The sequence below is a fragment of the Procambarus clarkii genome, unplaced genomic scaffold (assembly GCF_040958095.1).
Source record: "Procambarus clarkii isolate CNS0578487 unplaced genomic scaffold, FALCON_Pclarkii_2.0 HiC_scaffold_596, whole genome shotgun sequence".
Classification (NCBI taxonomy): domain Eukaryota; kingdom Metazoa; phylum Arthropoda; class Malacostraca; order Decapoda; family Cambaridae; genus Procambarus; species Procambarus clarkii.
The window spans coordinates 19405-37500 of record NW_027189629.1 but is presented as its reverse complement, the minus strand read 5'-3'; the positions used below and the strand labels follow the sequence as shown (position 1 = coordinate 37500).

The following is an 18096-nucleotide window of genomic DNA, read 5'->3' as shown; positions in this document are numbered from 1 at the left end:
ACCCAACACCCACAAAGCAGGACGTCCTCCTAAGGTATCGCAACGTCAAGAAAACAGTCAATTTAAGGTGACCTTATCCTAACCTACCTGAGGTCCCAAAACAGAAAACGGGACACTACGTCACCTACGCCAGCCGCTTCCATTTTCTAGTACGAGAATTCCAGGCACTAATTATCTGAGAACTGCAAGCAGGAATCCCCCCGGAGCCGGCACACTAGGAACCGGCACACTAGGAGCCAGCACACTAGGAGCCAGCACACTAGGAGCCAGCACACTAGGAGCCGGCACACTAGGAGCCAGCACACTAGGAGCCGGCACACTAGGAGCCGAAAAACTAGGAGCCGAAACACTAGGAGCCGGCACACTAGGAGCCGGCACACTAGGAGCCGATACACTAGGAGCCGGCACACTAGGAGCCGATACACTAGGAGCCGGCACACTAGGAACCAGCACACTAGGAGCCGAAACACTAGGAGCCGGCACACTAGGAGCCGGCACGCTAGGAGCCGACACACTAGGAGCCAGCACACTTGGAGCCAGCACACTAGGAGCCGGCACACTAGGAGCCAGCACACTAGACGCTGGCACACTAGGAGCCAGCACACTAGGAGCCGGCACACTAGGAGCCGACACACTAGGAGCCAGCACACTAGACGCTGGCACACTAGGAGCCAGCACACTAGGAGCCGGCACACTTCGAGCTGGCACACTAGGGGCCAGCACACTACGGGCCAGCACACTACGGGCCAGCACACTAGGAGCCGACACACTAGGAGCTGGCACACTAGGAGCCAGCACACTGCGAGCCAGCACACTAGGAGCCGGCTCACTAGGAGCCGGCTAACTAGGAGCCGGCACACTAGGAGCCGGCACACAACAAGCCAGCACCCTAGGACCCGACAAACAAGGAACCACCACACTAGGAGCCGACACACTAGGAGCCAACACACTTGAAGCCGACATACTAGGAGCCACCACACTAGGAGCCGACACACTAGGAGCCACCACACTAGGAGCCACCACACTAGGAGCCAACACACTAGGAGCCAGCACACTAAGAGCCAGCACACTAAGAGCCAGCACACTAGGAGCCACCACACTAGGAGCCACCACACTAGGAGCCACCACACTAGGAGCCACCACACTAGGAGCTGACACACTAGGAGCCAACACACTAGAATCCGGCACACTAGGGGTCGACCCACTAGGAGCCAACACACTAGGAGCCGACATACTAGGAGCCACCACACTAGGAGCCGACACACTAGGAACCACCAGACTAGAAGCCGACACACTAGGAGCCGACACACTAGGAGCCACCACACTAGGAGCCGACAAACTAGGAACCACCAGACTAGAAGCCGACACACTAGGAGCCACCACACTAGGAGCCACCACACTAGGAGCCGACACACTAGGAGCCGACACACTAGGACCCACCACACTAGGGGCCACCACACTAGGAGCCGACACACTAGGAACCACCACACTAGGAGCCGACACACTAGGAACAACCACACCAGGAGCCGACACATTAGGAACCGACACACTAGGAGCCGACACACTAGGAGCCACCACACTAGGAGCCGACACACTAGGAGCCGACACACTAGGAACCACCACACTAGGAGCCGACACACTAGGAGCCAGCACACTAGGAGCCGACACATTAGGAACCGACACACTAGGAGCCGACACACTAGGAGCCACCACACTAGGAGCCGACACACTAGGAGCCGACACATTAGGAACCACCACACTAGGAGCCGACACACTAGGAACAACCACACTAGGAGCCACCACACTAGGAGCCGACACACTAGGAACCACCACACTAGGAGCCGACACATTAGGAACCGACACACTAGGAGCCGACACACTAGGAGCCACCACACTAGGAGCCGACACATTACGAACCACCACACTTGGAGCCAACACACTAGGAACAACCACACTAGGAGCCACCACACTAGGAGCCGACACACTAGGAACCACCACACTAGGAGCCGACACACTAAGAACAACCACACTAGGAGCCACAACACTAGGAGCCGACACACTAGGAACCGACACACTAGGAGCCGACACACTAGGAACCACCACACTAGGAGCCGGCACACTAAGAACAACCACACTAGGAGCCACCACACTTGGAGCCGACACACTAGGAACCAACACACTAGGAGCCGACACACTAGGAGCCACCACACTAGGAGCCGACTGTTATGATCTCAGCCGGCAGGAGAAACGAGTCTCCCTCCTTGAGAGTTATTCATCAAGCCTGACCTGATTAGAAGGTCTAGCAAATATTGAGGTGATAACCCATATGTAAAATAGTTGCTTGGATATGTATAACAGTTTGAGATTATGGGCAATGAAGAAGAAAACAGATAAATGACTGGCGAGGAGATGTGGACATTTTGCTGGAGGCGTGAGGCTCGCTTCCGGAGGACCTTGACCTCACTTGAGTGCCAGACATCGCAGGGGGAAGCCGCGCTCCGTTTGAGCTCCCGTCAGAAGGGAACCCCTAGTGATATATCTCTAAGAGAAGAGAAGTGTGCAGGCGTGCCAGCTGTGGAATTGAGCTGAGAACGTTGTGGTCTCAAGTCGTGGACGGCGAGGAGAGTTTAATAAGCTGCTCAGAGGCATTTTCGTGGGCTGTGTGGAGCGCCCTGACCAGACGCCGTCAGAGGGAAAGCGCCCTCGACCTTATAATCTGTGGTAAGCTCGATATACGCCAGTTCATAGTGATTGCTTGTAGTTGGTCGTGTGCCCAGCGACAGTAGCGATGTTTATTTATAAGTTAGACATGTTTTAAGAAGGCAGAAGGCCTGAAATAAGAGAGTGAAGAGGGAGGAACACAGAGCGACGTCCATCCCCTCTGAGCGCTGGCGGGCGACTGAGGGAGCCTGGCTCCTGACGGCGAAGGACCCTCCCAGCATGAGTGAGGACCGCCGCCGGGCGAGGTGGAGTATGGACCCGCCCAAAACGGGGGAGTCCACTCTCACTGTATGTAGAGAACAGATAGAGGTTTGAGGCAAGCATATTGTGTGGTTATTTTTGTTTATGTGTTAAAGGGGAACATTTTATTGGAGTGTCGATGGGTTGCAGGTTTGTCTTTGGGGAAGAAGTTGCTGAGAACTTCGAAGCCAGCCTAGATGAGGTAATTGATGAGACTCCAAGGTAGTGAAGCAGAGGACCTCGAGCTGTGAGGAGAAGCAGTGAAGAGGAGTGTCACGTGCTTCTGTAGAGGTGGTGTAGCAGCCAAGAGAGCTGTGGAGGAACCTAGCAGAAGGGTGAAGCACCGTAGTTGCTCAAGGAAACTTCATGATATCAGCCTGGAGGAGCTGCAGAGGATCCTGGTAGTGAAGCCCGGAAGAACCTAAAGATATTAGGGTATTGAACTTCCAGAGGTGGAAGGGAAGTACTGGTGGATTACTAGTAGGGAGTTGATAGTGTTTGGTTGTCATTAGTGTGCAAGACGCAGTGAGAGGTGAGTGATTGTTGGTATTCTGATGTCAAGGAGTGTTTTACACTGAAGTTTAGAGTTACAGTCGTAGGCTGGATTACCTACAGATGTATGGCGTTCTAGGACTGATAGTGATCGATTAATCATTGTTGTGTATCAATGAACATTTATACTGATATATGTTATTGCATTCAAATGCTGATTTTCTATATATATATTATCTTGCTGATGGTGCAACAGTGTATGTATACTTGATCAGCTTGAGGTGGTTGATAGTATCAGGTGGTGAACCAGGAGATAGGATACCACTTGATAAGCTGATGGTAGAGTTCTGGTTGTGTTGGAGAGCAACCTGATTGTAATATTATAGAGTATAGGATTCATTATTATTATATGTGTGTATGTATCGTGTATGTGCTTTGTCCAGTAAATGTATCCCAATTTGCTGGTGTTTGCCCTTGTCCTAGTGAGGCTTCCCATAAAATAGTACAGAAGAAGAGAGAGAGAGAGAAAGAACCAGGAACCACTGCTGTGGGCAGGGTAGGAGGTAATACTAGTAAGTCATAGGGGATTGAGGAGATCATATCTCATAAGGAGAGAGTGGGGAGTCACAGCGGCTCGAGTGGGTGTGTGCACGTGACAACGAGGCTAAGAGTTGGAGCCGCATCCCCTAAACGTGTGACGTTGAGCCCCTCTCCAAGAGCCAGAAGTGCCAAGGGTGATCTCCTAGTATAAACACTCTACCGAGTTGTGGGTTGGGTTGTCCGTAGAGAAGGATCAACGACGACAACACAACCAACCCACGACTATAATAAATTGGGGGCCTGTGTTCGGGAGAGTGAACTGACACACCCACACCCTGTCCAAGAGTGGATTTGTACACCCTTGCTGAAATAGATAAACTGAGTGACCGCAGGTGTATATTCTCTCTCTTGGGAAGACTCACAGGACAGGATGGATAAAGTGCAAGCGTTTGTGGAGTCAGGCAAGCCTGAGGACTTGGAAGGTTGCACGAGGGATCAATTGAAGCAAATAGCAGAAAAATGTGGCATTAGGTTGAAAGCATCTAAAGTAGCTGGGATGAAGGATGAGATCCTGAGACAGTTAAGAGCCAAAAGTGAAGCGGCAGAACAAGGAGCCCAGAAAGGAGCTGAAAGCGGAAAAGAGGATGATGGGCAGGATGAAGTGAGATCCCAGGGATCGAGTAGGAGCAGCAAGAGTAGCCGCAGTAGCAGGAGTAGCCGAAATAGGAGCTTGGAGAGATTCCAGTTAGAGCTCCAGATGCAGCGTGAGTAGAGACAGTTCCAGCTGGAAAAGATGAAACTAGAACTCCAGATGAAAAATGAAGCTGAGAAGGAAAAAGAAAAAACCAGACTGGAAGTAGAAAAAGAGAAAACCAGAGTAAGAGAACTGGAGTTAGAACAAGAGAAAGAAAAAGAGAAAGCAAGACTAGAGGTCGAAAAAGAAAAAGCCCAGGTCGAAAAAGAAAAAGCCCAGGTCGAAAAAGAAAAAGCCCAGGTCGAAAAAGAAAAAGCCCAGGTCGAAAAAGAAAAAGAGAGAACAAAACAAATGCAGATAGAAGCGAATAGAACCTTGGCTGAGCAAAGGATTGAACATGGGTTGCCAGAGAGCACCACCCAGGTATCACACCCACCAGATGTTAGGGTTAGGGAGAAGGACATTCCCTTGTTTGTTCCCGAAGAGGCAGAGAGCTTTTTCGAGCACTTTGAAAAAGTTGCCAGCATCAAAGAGTGGCCACAGGAGGAATGGGCCCAGCTGGTCCAGTTAAGATTGACCGGTGCAGCCAGAGAGGCATACACCCAATTGTCACTGGAAGAGTGCCAGGATTATGCCACGGTAAAGAGCAGCATATTGCGCTCGTTTCAGTTAACCCCAGAAGCTTATAGGAAGCGCTGCAGAGAGATGATCAAAGTTGGAGCATGTACGTTTGCTGAGACAGCAAGGGATCTGGAAAGACGATTCCAGAAGTGGATTGAGGCTGCTGGAGTTGGATCTTACGCTGACCTAAAGCAACTGATGGTCATGGAGAAGTTTTTGGAGATGATGCATCCCGAAACAAAGTTCAAGATCCAAGAAGCAGGGATAATGGAGGTGAAAGATGCCGCAGATAGGGCGGATATGATTACGGAAGCATACAAGAGCTTGAGGGAAAACAGAGTGAGAAGCGAGGCGAGACGCAGCAATAGCAGATCCAGTGGAGTCTGGGGAGGAAGAAATTATGAAAGACCCAGAAGAGTCTGGGGTGAGAAAAATTTTGATAAATGGGCAGATAAAAGTAAGTACCCTAAAACTCAGAAGAGTAGGTCGCGCACTTCGTCTGAAAGTGAGGATGGAGGAGCTAAACGAGAAACTAATCGTGATCCAGGGAATCAAGAATCCAGTAAAGCTCCACAGAGTACGAGTAGTACGTCTGGCCCGAGGAACTCCGATATGAGTGGGCAGAGTCAGAGCTACTCTGGTACATATAGAAGAGACTTTTCCCAGGTGAGGTGTTACAATTGTAACGGATTGGGTCACGTGATGCGAGATTGTAGACAGGGCAAGAGAGTTGTGACCCTGGCCATGTGTGACCCCGGAAGTAAATATACTAATGTGTTCCAAGACAAACCACAGAAGGTGAACTTAGTGAACGAGAGGTATAGGCCGTTCATGAGCAAAGGTTGGATCAGTGTAGGAGGCCAACCTGAGGTAGAAGTTGGTATCTTAAGAGATACCGGAGCTAATCAGAGCTTGATTGCGAGAAGCCTGATTGGGAATGGTCGAGGGTTAGCTGGCAGTGGGAAGATGAAAGTATATGGGTTATTGTCGGAGAGTGACATGCCCGTATGTGCTGTCCAGCTAAGGTCGGAATATGTGTCGGCAGAGGTGATGTTGGGAGTGTGCCCCGACATACCTATTCCAGGAGTCCAAGTGATCCTGGGAAATGACTTGTGCGGGACAAAGGTGTTGCCAAGAGTCATAGCGGAGACTGTGCCAGAGGAGTGCCCAGAAGGCCACGGCACAGGTGGGACACCTGAGAGTGTGAACCTGACTGACATCCGAGGAGATGAGTCAGGAGAACGCCAAGCCATTAAAAACCCTGTCTCGGTAGTGATGAATGCCGAGGTGGCCGACGAGGAAGACGCTCGAGAAGATGAGACAGTGTCAATTAAACCGGTAGAAGATATCGATGTAGATATAGCATGGCTGTTTGATGAAAGTCCAGCCCAGAAAAATGAAGTCTCGGTGAGGTCAAAAGTGAAGACGGCCCAGCCGAAGAAGACTCATGTGAAGAGAGCGGACCTGAGTAGAGCCCAGACTGCTGAAATTAAGAGTCGGAAGGTGAATGCAACTGTGCTGAGTAGGAATGAGGAAGGATGTGGGCATACTGAGGGCGGGAGTAGAGCGTTAAGTTGTCCACGAGCACAGAGGCATCTGGATAGTAGAGTTAAGTTGTTTGAGATGTCAGGAGTTGACATGTTTCACAGACAACGTGGAGGAGAAATAATGAAGAAAAGTAATAGCCGAGAAAATGAAAGGAGAAGAGACAGTATGTGTGGAGAGATGCTTACGAGCACTTTGGGAGAGGCAAAGCGACATGTATGGTCGAGTGCTGTTGGATGTAATACAGTGCCCGAAGAAACTTTTAGGGAACGAAGAAGAGTTGAAGGAGAAGAAAGGGAGTTGTATAGAGGTGAGAAGTGTGGGAAGAGGATGATGATGCAAGCATGGAGGAATAGAAGAAAGCCGAGGACTCGATGGAAGTCAAACAGGACGATGTCTTGGATAAATGAGGAGACGAAAGGGAGAATCGTCGGTGAAGACGAGGGAGTGAAGTATGATGACAGGAGACGAAAGTATAATGGCAGTAGATGGAAGTGTGAAGACGACAGAGGAGGTACAGACAGTAGATGTCTGACTCTGGACGTGAAGAGAAGAAGACGAGGAAACGGAGGGTGGAAACAATAAGTAGAGTGGACCGATGGAGTGCAGGCGTCCAAGGAGGACAGCCTAGCCAAGAGGTGCCAGAGTGGTCAGATCGTTTGTGAGAAGATCATGTTTCGGGCGAGTTGTGAGCCAGATGTTGCAAGGAGCAACGAACTAGTTGTAGACTCCTACGGGAGTATGTAAACAGACTAACCGGTCGAACCAATCGGTTGAAGAAAGAGACAGTGTGGTGGCGGATGTATTATCCCGAGCTTTGCCACTGGAATAACTCTCAAAAATAAGGGGAGGGGAGTGTTATGATCTCAGCCGGCAGGAGAAACGAGTCTCCCTCCTTGAGAGTTATTCATCAAGCCTGACCTGATTAGAAGGTCTAGCAAATATTGAGGTGATAACCCATATGTAAAATAGTTGCTTGGATATGTATAATAGTTTGAGATTATGGGCAATGAAGAAGAAAACAGATAAATGACTGGCGAGGAGATGTGGACATTTTGCTGGAGGTGTGAGGCTCGCTTCCGGAGGACCTTGACCTCACTTGAGTGCCAGACATCGCAGGGGGAAGCCGCGCTCCGTTTGAGCTCCCGTCAGAAGGGAACCCCTAGTGATATATCTCTAAGAGAAGAGAAGTGTGCAGGCATGCCAGCTGTGGAATTGAGCTGTGAACGTTGTGGTCTCAAGTCGTGAACGGCGAGGTGAGTTTAATAAGCTGCTCAGAGGCATTTTCGTGGGCTGTGTGGAGCGCCCTGACCAGACGCCGTCAGAGGGAAAGCGCCCTCGACCTTATAATCTGTGGTAAGCACGATATACGCCAGTTCATAGTGATTGCTTGTAGTTGGTCGTGTGCCCAGCGACAGTAGCGATGTTTATTTATAAGTTAGACATGTTTTAAGAAGGCAGAAGGCCTGAAATAAGAGAGTGAAGAGGGAGGAACACAGAGCGACGTCCGTCCCCTCTGAGCGCTGGCGGGCGACTGAGGGAGCCTGGCTCCTGACGGCGAAGGACCCTCCCAGAGTGAGTGAGGACCGCCGCCGGGCGAGGTGGAGTATGGACCCGCCCAAAACGGGGGAGTCCACTCTCACTGTATGTAGAGGACAGATAGAGGTTTGAGGCAAGCATATTGTGTGGTTATTTTTGTTTATGTGTTAAAGGGGAACATTTTATTGGAGTGTCGATGGGTTGCAGGTTTGTCTTTGGGGAAGAAGTTGCTGAGAACTTCGAAGCCAGCCTAGATGAGGTAATTGATGAGACTCCAAGGTAGTGAAGCAGAGGACCTCGAGCTGTGAGGAGAAGCAGTGAAGAGGAGTGTCACGTGCTTCTGTAGAGGTGGTGTAGCAGCCAAGAGAGCTGTGGAGGAACCTAGCAGAAGGGTGAAGCACCGTAGTTGCTCAAGGAAACTTCATGATAGCAGCCTGGAGGAGCTGCAGAGGATCCTGGTAGTGAAGCCCGGAAGAACCTAAAGATATTAGGGTAGTGAACTTCCAGAGGTGGAAGGGAAGTACTGGTGGATTACTAGTAGGGAGTTGATAGTGTTTGGTTGTCAGTGGCGTGTAAGACGCAGTGAGAGGTGAGTGATTGTTGGTATTCTGATGTCAAGGAGTGTTTTACACTGAAGTTTAGAGTTACAGTCGTAGGCTGGATTACCTACAGATGTATGGCGTTCTAGGACTGATAGTGATCGATTAATCATTGTTGTGTATCAATGAACATTTATACTGATATATGTTATTGCATTCAAATGCTAATTTTCTATATATATATTATCTTGCTGATGGTGCAACAGTGTATGTAGACTTGATCAGCTTGAGGTGGTTGATAGTATCAGGTGGTGAACCAGGAGATAGGATACCACTTGATAAGCTGATGGTAGAGTTCTGGTTGTGTTGGAGAGCAACCTGATTGTAATATTATAGAGTATAGGATTCATTATTATTATATGTGTGTATGTATCGTGTATGTGCTTTGTCCAGTAAATGTATCCCAATTTGCTGGTGTTTGCCCTTGTCCTAGTGAGGCTTCCCATGAAATAGTACAGAAGAAGAGAGAGAGAGAGAAAGAACCAGGAACCACTGCTGTGGGCAGGGTAGGAGGTAATACTAGTAAGTCATAGGGGATTGAGGAGATCATATCTCATAAGGAGAGAGTGGGGAGTCACAGTGGCTCGAGTGGGTGTGTGCACGTGACAACGAGGCTAAGTGTTGGAGCCGCATCCCCTAAACGTGTGACGTTGAGCCCCTCTCCAAGAGCCAGAAGTGCCAAGGGTGATCTCCTAGTATAAGCACTCTACCGAGTTGTGGGTTGGGTTGTCCGTAGAGAAGGATCAACGACGACAACACAACCAACCCACAGTACTATAATACGACACACTAGGAGCCGACACACTAGGAGCCAACACACTAGAAGCCGAAACACTAGGAACCACCACACTAGGAGCCAACACACTAGAAGCCGAAACACTAGGAACCACCACACTAGGAGCCGACACACTATGAGCCGGCACACTAGGAGCCGACACACTATGAGCCGGCACACTATGAGCCGGCACACTAGGAACCACCACACCATGAGCCGGCACACTATGAGCCGGCACACTAGGAACCACCACACAAGAAGCCGACACACTAGGAAGCAGCACACTAGAAGCCGACACACTAGGAACCACCACACAAGAAGCCGACACACTAGGAACCACCACACTAGAAGCCGACACACTAGGAACCACCACACTAGGACCTGACAAACAAGGAACCGCCACACTAAGAACCACCACACTAGGAGCCGACACACTAGGAGCCAGCACACTAGGAGCCGACACACTAAGAGCCGGCACACTAGGAGCTAGCACACTAGGAGGCACCACACTAGGAGCCCGCACACTAGGAGCCAGCACACAAGGACCCACCGCACTAGGAACCACCACACTAGAAGCCGACACACTAGGAGCCAGCATAGTAGAAGCCGACACACTAGGAGCCGACACACTAGGAGCCACCACACTAGGAGCCATCACACTCGGCGCCAGCACACTAAGAGCCGACACACTAGGAGCCACCACACTAGGAGCCATCACACTCGGCGCCAGCACACTAAGAGCCGACACACTAGGAGCCGACACAATAGGAGCCAGCACACTAGGAGCCAGCACACTAGGAGCCAGCACACTAGGAGCCAGCACACTACGAGCCACCACACAAGGAGCCAGTACACTAGGCGCCAGCACACTAGGTGCCACCACACTACGAGCCAGCACACTAGGAGCCAGTACACTAGGCGCCAGCACACTAGGTGACACCACACTACGAGCCACCACACAAGGAGCCAGCACACTAAGAGCCGACACACTAGGAGCCAGCACACTAGGAGCCAGCACACTAGGAGCCAGCACACTACGAGCCACTACACTAGGAGCCACTACACTAGGAGCCGACACACTAGGCGCCAACACACTAGGAGCCAGCACACTAGGAGCCGACACACTAGGCGCCAACACACTAGGAGCCAGCACACTAGGAGCGGACACACTACCCTAGAAACACAAACCGAAACTGTCTCTATTTTCCGCTTGTTACAACTTGTAATAAAGTTGTTACATTTTGGCTTAACGTGTTTATGACGTATTAGAACGTTGTTACAACTTGCTATATTGGTTGTTATAACTAGTTAGGAGGTGTTAAAACTTGCTCGAACGTTGTACCAACGTCGTAGTTTCGGTGTGTGTTTGGCGGGTAGGCGCCAACACACTAGGAGCCAGCACACTAGGACCCGACACACTAGGCGCCAACACACTACGAGCCAGCACACTAGGAGCCACCACACTAGGAGCCACCACACTAGGAGCCAGCACACTAGGAGCCACCACACTAGGAGCCACCACACTAGGAGCCACCACACTAGGAGCCACTACACTAGGAGCCAGCACACTAGGAGCCAGCACACTAGGAGCCAGCACACTAGGAACCAGCACACTAGGAGCCACCACACTAGGAGCCAGCACACTAGGAGCCGACACACTAGGCGCCAACACACTAGGAGCCAGCACACTAGGAGCCACTACACTAGGAGCCAGCACACTAGGAGCCAGCACACTAGGAGCCAGCACACTAGGAACCAGCACACTAGGAGCCACCACACTAGGAGCCAGCACACTAGGAACCAGCACACTAGGAGCCAGCACACTAGGAGCCAGCACACTAGGAGCCAGCACACTAGGAGCCAGCACACTAGGAGCCAGCGCACTAGGAGCCAGCGCACTAGGAGCCAGCACACTAGGAGCCATCACACTAGGAGCCAGCACACTAGGAGCCAGCACACTAGGAGCCAGCACACTAGGAGCCAGCACACTAGGAGCCAGCACACTAGGAGCCACCACACTAGGCGCCATCACACTAGGCGCCATCACACTAGGAGCCACCACACTAGGAGCCAGCACACTTGGAGCCAGCACACTAGGAGCCAGCACACTAGGAGCCACCACACTAGGCGCCATCACACTAGGCGCCATCACACTAGGAGCCACCACACTAGGAGCCAACACACTAGGAGCCAGCACACTAGGAGCCAGCACACTAGGAGCCACCACACTAGGCGCCATCACACTAGGAGCCACCACACTAGGAGCCAACACACTAGGAGGCACCACACTAGGAGCCAGCACACTAGGCGCCATCACACAAGGCGCCACCACACTAGGCGCCATCACACTAGGCGCCACCACACTAGGCGCCATCACACTAGGCGCCACCACACTAGGCGCCATCACACTAGGCGCCATCACGCTAGGAGCCACCACACTAGGAGCCAGCACACTAGGAGCCACCACACTAGGAGCCAGCACACTAGGCGCCATCACACTAGGCGCCACCACACTAGGCGCCATTACACTAGGCGCCACCACACTAGGCGCCATCACGCTAGGAGCCATCACGCTAGGAGCCACCACACTAGGAGCCAGCACAGTAGGAGCCGACACACTAGGCGGCAGCACACTAGGAGCCAGCACACTAGGAACCAGCACACTAGGCGCCATCACGCTAGGAGCCACCACACTAGGAGCCGACACACTAGGCGCCAGCACACTAGGAGCCAGCACACTAGGAGCCGACACACTAGGAGCCAGCACACTAGGAGCCGACACACTAGGAGCCACCACACTAGGAGCCGACACACTAGGAGCCACCACACTAGGAGCCACCACACTAGGAGCCAGCACACTAGGAGCCGACACACTAGGCGCCAGCACACTAGGAGCCAGCACACTAGGAGCCAGCACACTAGGCGCCATCACGCTAGGAGCCACCACACTAGGAGCCGACACACTAGGCGCCAGCACACTAGGAGCCAGCACACTAGGAGCCGACACACTAGGAGCCAGCACACTAGGAGCCGACACACTAGGAGCCACCACACTAGGAGCCGACACACTAGGAGCCACCACACTAGGAGCCGACACACTAGGAGCCAGCACACTAGGAGCCGACACACTAGGCGCCAGCACACTAGGAGCCAGCACACTAGGAGCCACCACACTAGGAGCCACCACACTAGGAGCCACCACGCTAGGAGCCGACACACTAGGAACCACCACACTAGGAGCCACCACACTAGGAGCCACCACGCTAGGAGCCGACACACTAGGAACCACCACACTAGGAGCCAGCACACTAGGAGCCGACACACTAGGAACCACCACACTAGGAGCCGACACACTAGTAACCACCACACTAGGAGCCACCACACTAGGAGCCGACACACTAGGAACCACCACACTAGGAGCCAGCACACTAGGAGCCGACACACTAGGAACCACCACACTAGGAGCCACCACACTAGGAACCACCACACTAGGAGCCAGCACACTAGGAGCCGACACACTAGGAACCACCACACTAGGAGCCACCACACTAGGAACCACCACACTAGGAGCCACCACACTAGGAGCCACCACACTAGGAGCCGACACACTAGGAACCACCACACTAGGAGCCACCACACTAGGAGCCGACACACTAGGAACCACCACACTAGGAGCCACCACACTAGGAGCCACCACACTAGGAGCCGACACACTAGGAACCACCACACTAGGAGCCACCACACTAGGAGCCGACACACTAGGAACCACCACACTAGGAGACGACACACTAGGAACCACCACACTAGGAGCCGACACACTAGGAACCACCACACTAGGAGCCACCACACTAGGAGCCACCAAACTAGGAGCCGACACACTAGGAACCACCACACTAGGAGCCACCACACTAGGAGCCGACACACTAGGAACCACCACACTAGGAGCCGACACACTAGGAACCACCACACTAGGAGCCAACACACTAGGAGCCGACACACTAGGAACCACCACACTAGGAGCCACCACACTAGGAGCCGACACACTAAGAGCCGATAACTCCGCTTATCAACCAAGTGTAAATGAGCTTTCAATATACATTTATTATCAAACATTCATAAACAAAAAACATATTCATAAACAAACAACATCTTGTCCAACCTCCGTTGTTGTTAATAACCTCCCACAACCTCAGAGGCACTGAGGCGTCGCGGGGTGTAGATTACCTGCGGGTTGTGGCCTTACAACTCTCATTGGTTGTGGGAGTTGTGAAGCAGCTTTTGCTAGGCTATTGGGTCATATCGTAGCCTTTGCTAGGCTATGGGGTCATATTGTAGCCTTTGCTAGGCTATGGGGTCATATTGTAGCCTTTGCTAGGCTATGGGGTCATATTGTAGACTTTGCTAGGCGATGGGGTCATATTGTAGCCTTTGCTAGGCTATGGGGTCATATTGTAGACTTTGCTAGGCTATGGGGTCATATTGTAGCCTTTGCTAGGCTATGGGGTCATGTTGTAGCCTTTGCTAGGCTATGGGGTCATATTGTAGACTTTGCTAGGCTATGGGGTCATATTGTAGCCTTTGCTAGGCTATGGGGTCATATTGTAGACTTTGCTAGGCTATGGGGTCATATTGTAGCCTTTGCTAGGCTATGGGGTCATATTGTAGCCTTTGCTAGGCTATGGGGTCATATTGTAGCCTTTGCTAGGCTATGGGGTCATATTGTAGCCTTTGCTAGGCTATGGGGTAATATTGTAGCCTTTGCTAGGCTATGGGGTCATATTGTAGACTTTGCTAGGCTATGGGGTCATATTGTAGCCTTTGCTAGGCTATGGGGTCATATTGTAGACTTTGCTAGGCTATGGGGTCATATTGTAGCCTTTGCTAGGCTATGGGGTCATATTGTAGCCTTTGCTAGGCTATGGGGTCATATTGTAGACTTTGCTACGCTATGGGGTCATATTGTAGCCTTTGCTAGGCTATGGGGTCATATTGCAGACTTTGCTAGGCTATGGGGTCATATTGTAGACTTTGCTAGGCTATGGGGTCATATTGTAGCCTTTGCTAGGCTATGGGGTCATATTGTAGCCTTTGCTAGGCTATGGGGTCATATTGTAGACTTTGCTAGGCTATGGGATCATATTGTAGACTTTGCTAGGCTATGGGGTCATATTGTAGCCTTCGCTAGGCTATGGGGTCATATTGTAGACTTTGCTAGGCTATGGGGTCATATTGTAGACTTTGCTAGGCTTTGGGGTCATATTGTAGACTTTGCTAGGCTATGGGGTCATATTGTAGCCTTTGCTAGGCTATGGGGTCATATTGTAGACTTTGCTAGGCTATGGGGTCATATTGTAGCCTTTGCTAGGCTATGGGGTCATATTGTAGACTTTGCTAGGCTATGGGGTCATATTGTAGACTTTGCTAGGCTATGGGGTCATATTGTAGACTTTGCTAGGCTATGGGGTCATATTGTAGACTTTGCTAGGCTATGGGGACATATTGTAGACTTTGCTAGGCTATGGGGTCATATTGTAGACTTTGCTAGGCTATGGGGTCATATTGTAGACTTTGCTTGGCTATGGGGTCATATTGTAGACTTTGCTAGGCTATGGGGTCATATTGTAGACTTTGCTAGGCTATGGGGTCATATTGTAGACTTTGCTAGGCTATGGGGTCATATTGTAGACTTTGCTAGGCTATGGGGTCATATTGTAGACTTTGCTAGGCTATGGGGTCATATTGTAGTCTTTGCTAGGCTATGGGGTCATATTGTAGACTTTGCTTGGCTATGGGGTCATATTGTAGACTTTGCTAGGCTATGGGGTCATATTGTAGACTTTGCTAGGCTATGGGGTCATATTGTAGACTTTGCTTGGCTATGGGGTCATATTGTAGACTTTGCTAGGCTATGGGGTCATATTGTAAACTTTGCTTGGCTATGGGGCCATATTGTAGCCTTTCCTAGGCTATGGGGTCATATCGCAGCGTTTGCTAGGCAATGGGGTCATATTGTAGACTTTGCTAGGCTATGGGGTCATATTGTAGACTTTGCTAGGCTATGGGGTCATATTGTAGCCTTTGCTAGGCTATGGGGTCATATTGTAGACTTTGCTAGGCTATGGGGTCATATTGTAGCCTTTGCTTGGCTATGGGGTCATATTGTAGACTTTGCTAGGCTATGGGGTCATATTGTAGCCTTTGCTTGGCTATGGGGTCATATTGTAGCCTTTCCTAGACTATGGGGTCATATCGCAGCGTTTGCTAGGCTATGGCGTCATATTGTAGCCTTTGCTAGGCTATGGGGTCATATCGTAGCCTTTGCTAGGCTATGGGGTCATATCGTAGCCTTTGCTAGGCTATGGGGTCATATTGTAGTCTTTGCTAGGCTATGGGGTCATATCGCAGCGTTTGCTAAGCTATGGGGTCATATTGTAGCCTTTGCTAGGCTATGGGGTCATATTGTAGTCTTTCCTTGCCTATGGGGGTCATATTGTAGCCTTTGCTAGGCTATGGGGTCATATCGTAGCTTTTGCTCGGCTATGGGGTCATATTGTAGCCTTTGCTAGGCTATGGGGGTCATATTGTAGCCTTTGCGAGGCTATGGGGTCATATTGTTGCCCTTGCTAGGCTATGGGGTCATATCGTAACCTTTGCTAGGCTATGGGGTCATATCGTAGCCTTTGCTAGGCTATGGGGTCATATCGTAGCCTTGCTTGGCTATGGGGTCATATTGTAGCCTTTGCTAGGCTATGGGGTCATATCGTAGTCTTTGCTTGGCTATGGGGTCATATTGTAGCCTTTGCTAGGCTATGGGGTCATATCGTAGCCTTGCTAGGCTATGGGGTCATATCGTAGCCTTGCTAGGCTATGGGGTCATATTGTAGCCTTTGCTAGGCTATGGGGTCATATTGTAGCCTTTGCTAGGCTATGGGGTCATATCGTAGTCTTTGCTTGGCTATGGGGTCATATTGTAGCCTTTGCTAGGCTGTGGGGTCATATCGTAGCCTTGCTAGGCTATGGGGTCATATCGTAGTCTTTGCTAGGCTATGGGGTCATATTGTAGCCTTGCTAGGCTATGGGGTCATATTGTAACCTTGCTTGGCTATGGGGTCATATCGTAGTCTTTGCTAGGCTATGGGGTCATATTGTAGCCTTGCTAGGCTATGGGGTCATATCGTAGCCTTGCTAGGCTATGGGGTCATATTGTAACCTTGCTAGGCTATGGGGTCATATCGTAGCCTTGCTAGGCTATGGGGTCATATTGTAGCCTTGCTAGGCTATGGGGTCATATCGTAGCCTTGCTTGGCTATGGGGTCATATCGTAGCCTTGCTTGGCTATGGGGTCATATCGTAGCCTTGCTAGGCTATGGGGTCATATTGTAACCTTGCTTGGCTATGGGGTCATATTGTAACCTTGCTTGGCTATGGGGTCATATCGTAGCCTTGCTTGGCTATGGGGTCATATCGTAGCCTTGCTAGGCTATGGGGTCATATCGTAGCCTTGCTTGGCTATGGGGTCATATCGTAGCCTTGCTAGGCTATGGGGTCATATTGTAGCCTTGCTTGGCTATGGGGTCATATTGTAGCCTTGCTTGGCTATGGGGTCATATCGTAGCCTTGCTAGGCTATGGGGTCATATTGTAACCTTGCTTGGCTATGGGGTCATATCGTAGCCTTGCTTGGCTATGGGGTCATATCGTAGCCTTGCTAGGCTATGGGGTCATATCGTAGCCTTGCTTGGCTATGGGGTCATATCGTAGCCTTGCTAGGCTATGGGGTCATATTGTAGCCTTGCTTGGCTATGGGGTCATATCGTAGCCTTGCTAGGCTATGGGGTCATATCGTAGCCTTGCTAGGCTATGGGGTCATATTGTAGCCTTGCTTGGCTATGGGGTCATATCGTAGCCTTGCTTGGCTATGGGGTCATATTGTAGCCTTGCTTGGCTATGGGGTCATATCGTAGCCTTGCTAGGCTATGGGGTCATATTGTAGCCTTGCTTGGCTATGGGGTCATATCGTAGCCTTGCTAGGCTATGGGGTCATATCGTAGCCTTGCTAGGCTATGGGGTCATATCGTAGCCATGCTAGGCTATGGGGTCATATTGTAGCCTTGCTTGGCTATGGGGTCATATTGTAGCCTTTGCTAGGCTATGGGGTCATATTGTAGTCTTTCCTTGCCTATGGGGGTCATATTGTAGCCTTTGCTAGGCTATGGGGTCATATCGTAGCTTTTGCTCGGCTATGGGGTCATATTGTAGCCTTTGCTAGGCTATGGGGGTCATATTGTAGCCTTTGCGAGGCTATGGGGTCATGTGGTAGCCTTTGCTAGG

General features: G+C 50.9%; 1 protein-coding gene across 1 annotated transcript in view; it reads right to left on the bottom strand.

Moving 5' to 3' along the window:
• Positions 1-171: 171 nt before the first annotated feature.
• Positions 172-18096, bottom strand: part of LOC123764879 (mucin-2-like) — a 33926-nt gene continuing 16001 nt past the window's right edge. Inside the window, exons 3-6 of the mRNA XM_069320882.1 lie at positions 11169-13828; positions 9775-10940; positions 966-2089; positions 172-776 (exon numbers count right to left, since the gene is read on the bottom strand). Coding sequence (XP_069176983.1) covers positions 172-776; positions 966-2089; positions 9775-10940; positions 11169-13828 — 5555 coding nt within the window. The remainder of the gene's footprint in view (positions 777-965; positions 2090-9774; positions 10941-11168; positions 13829-18096) is intronic.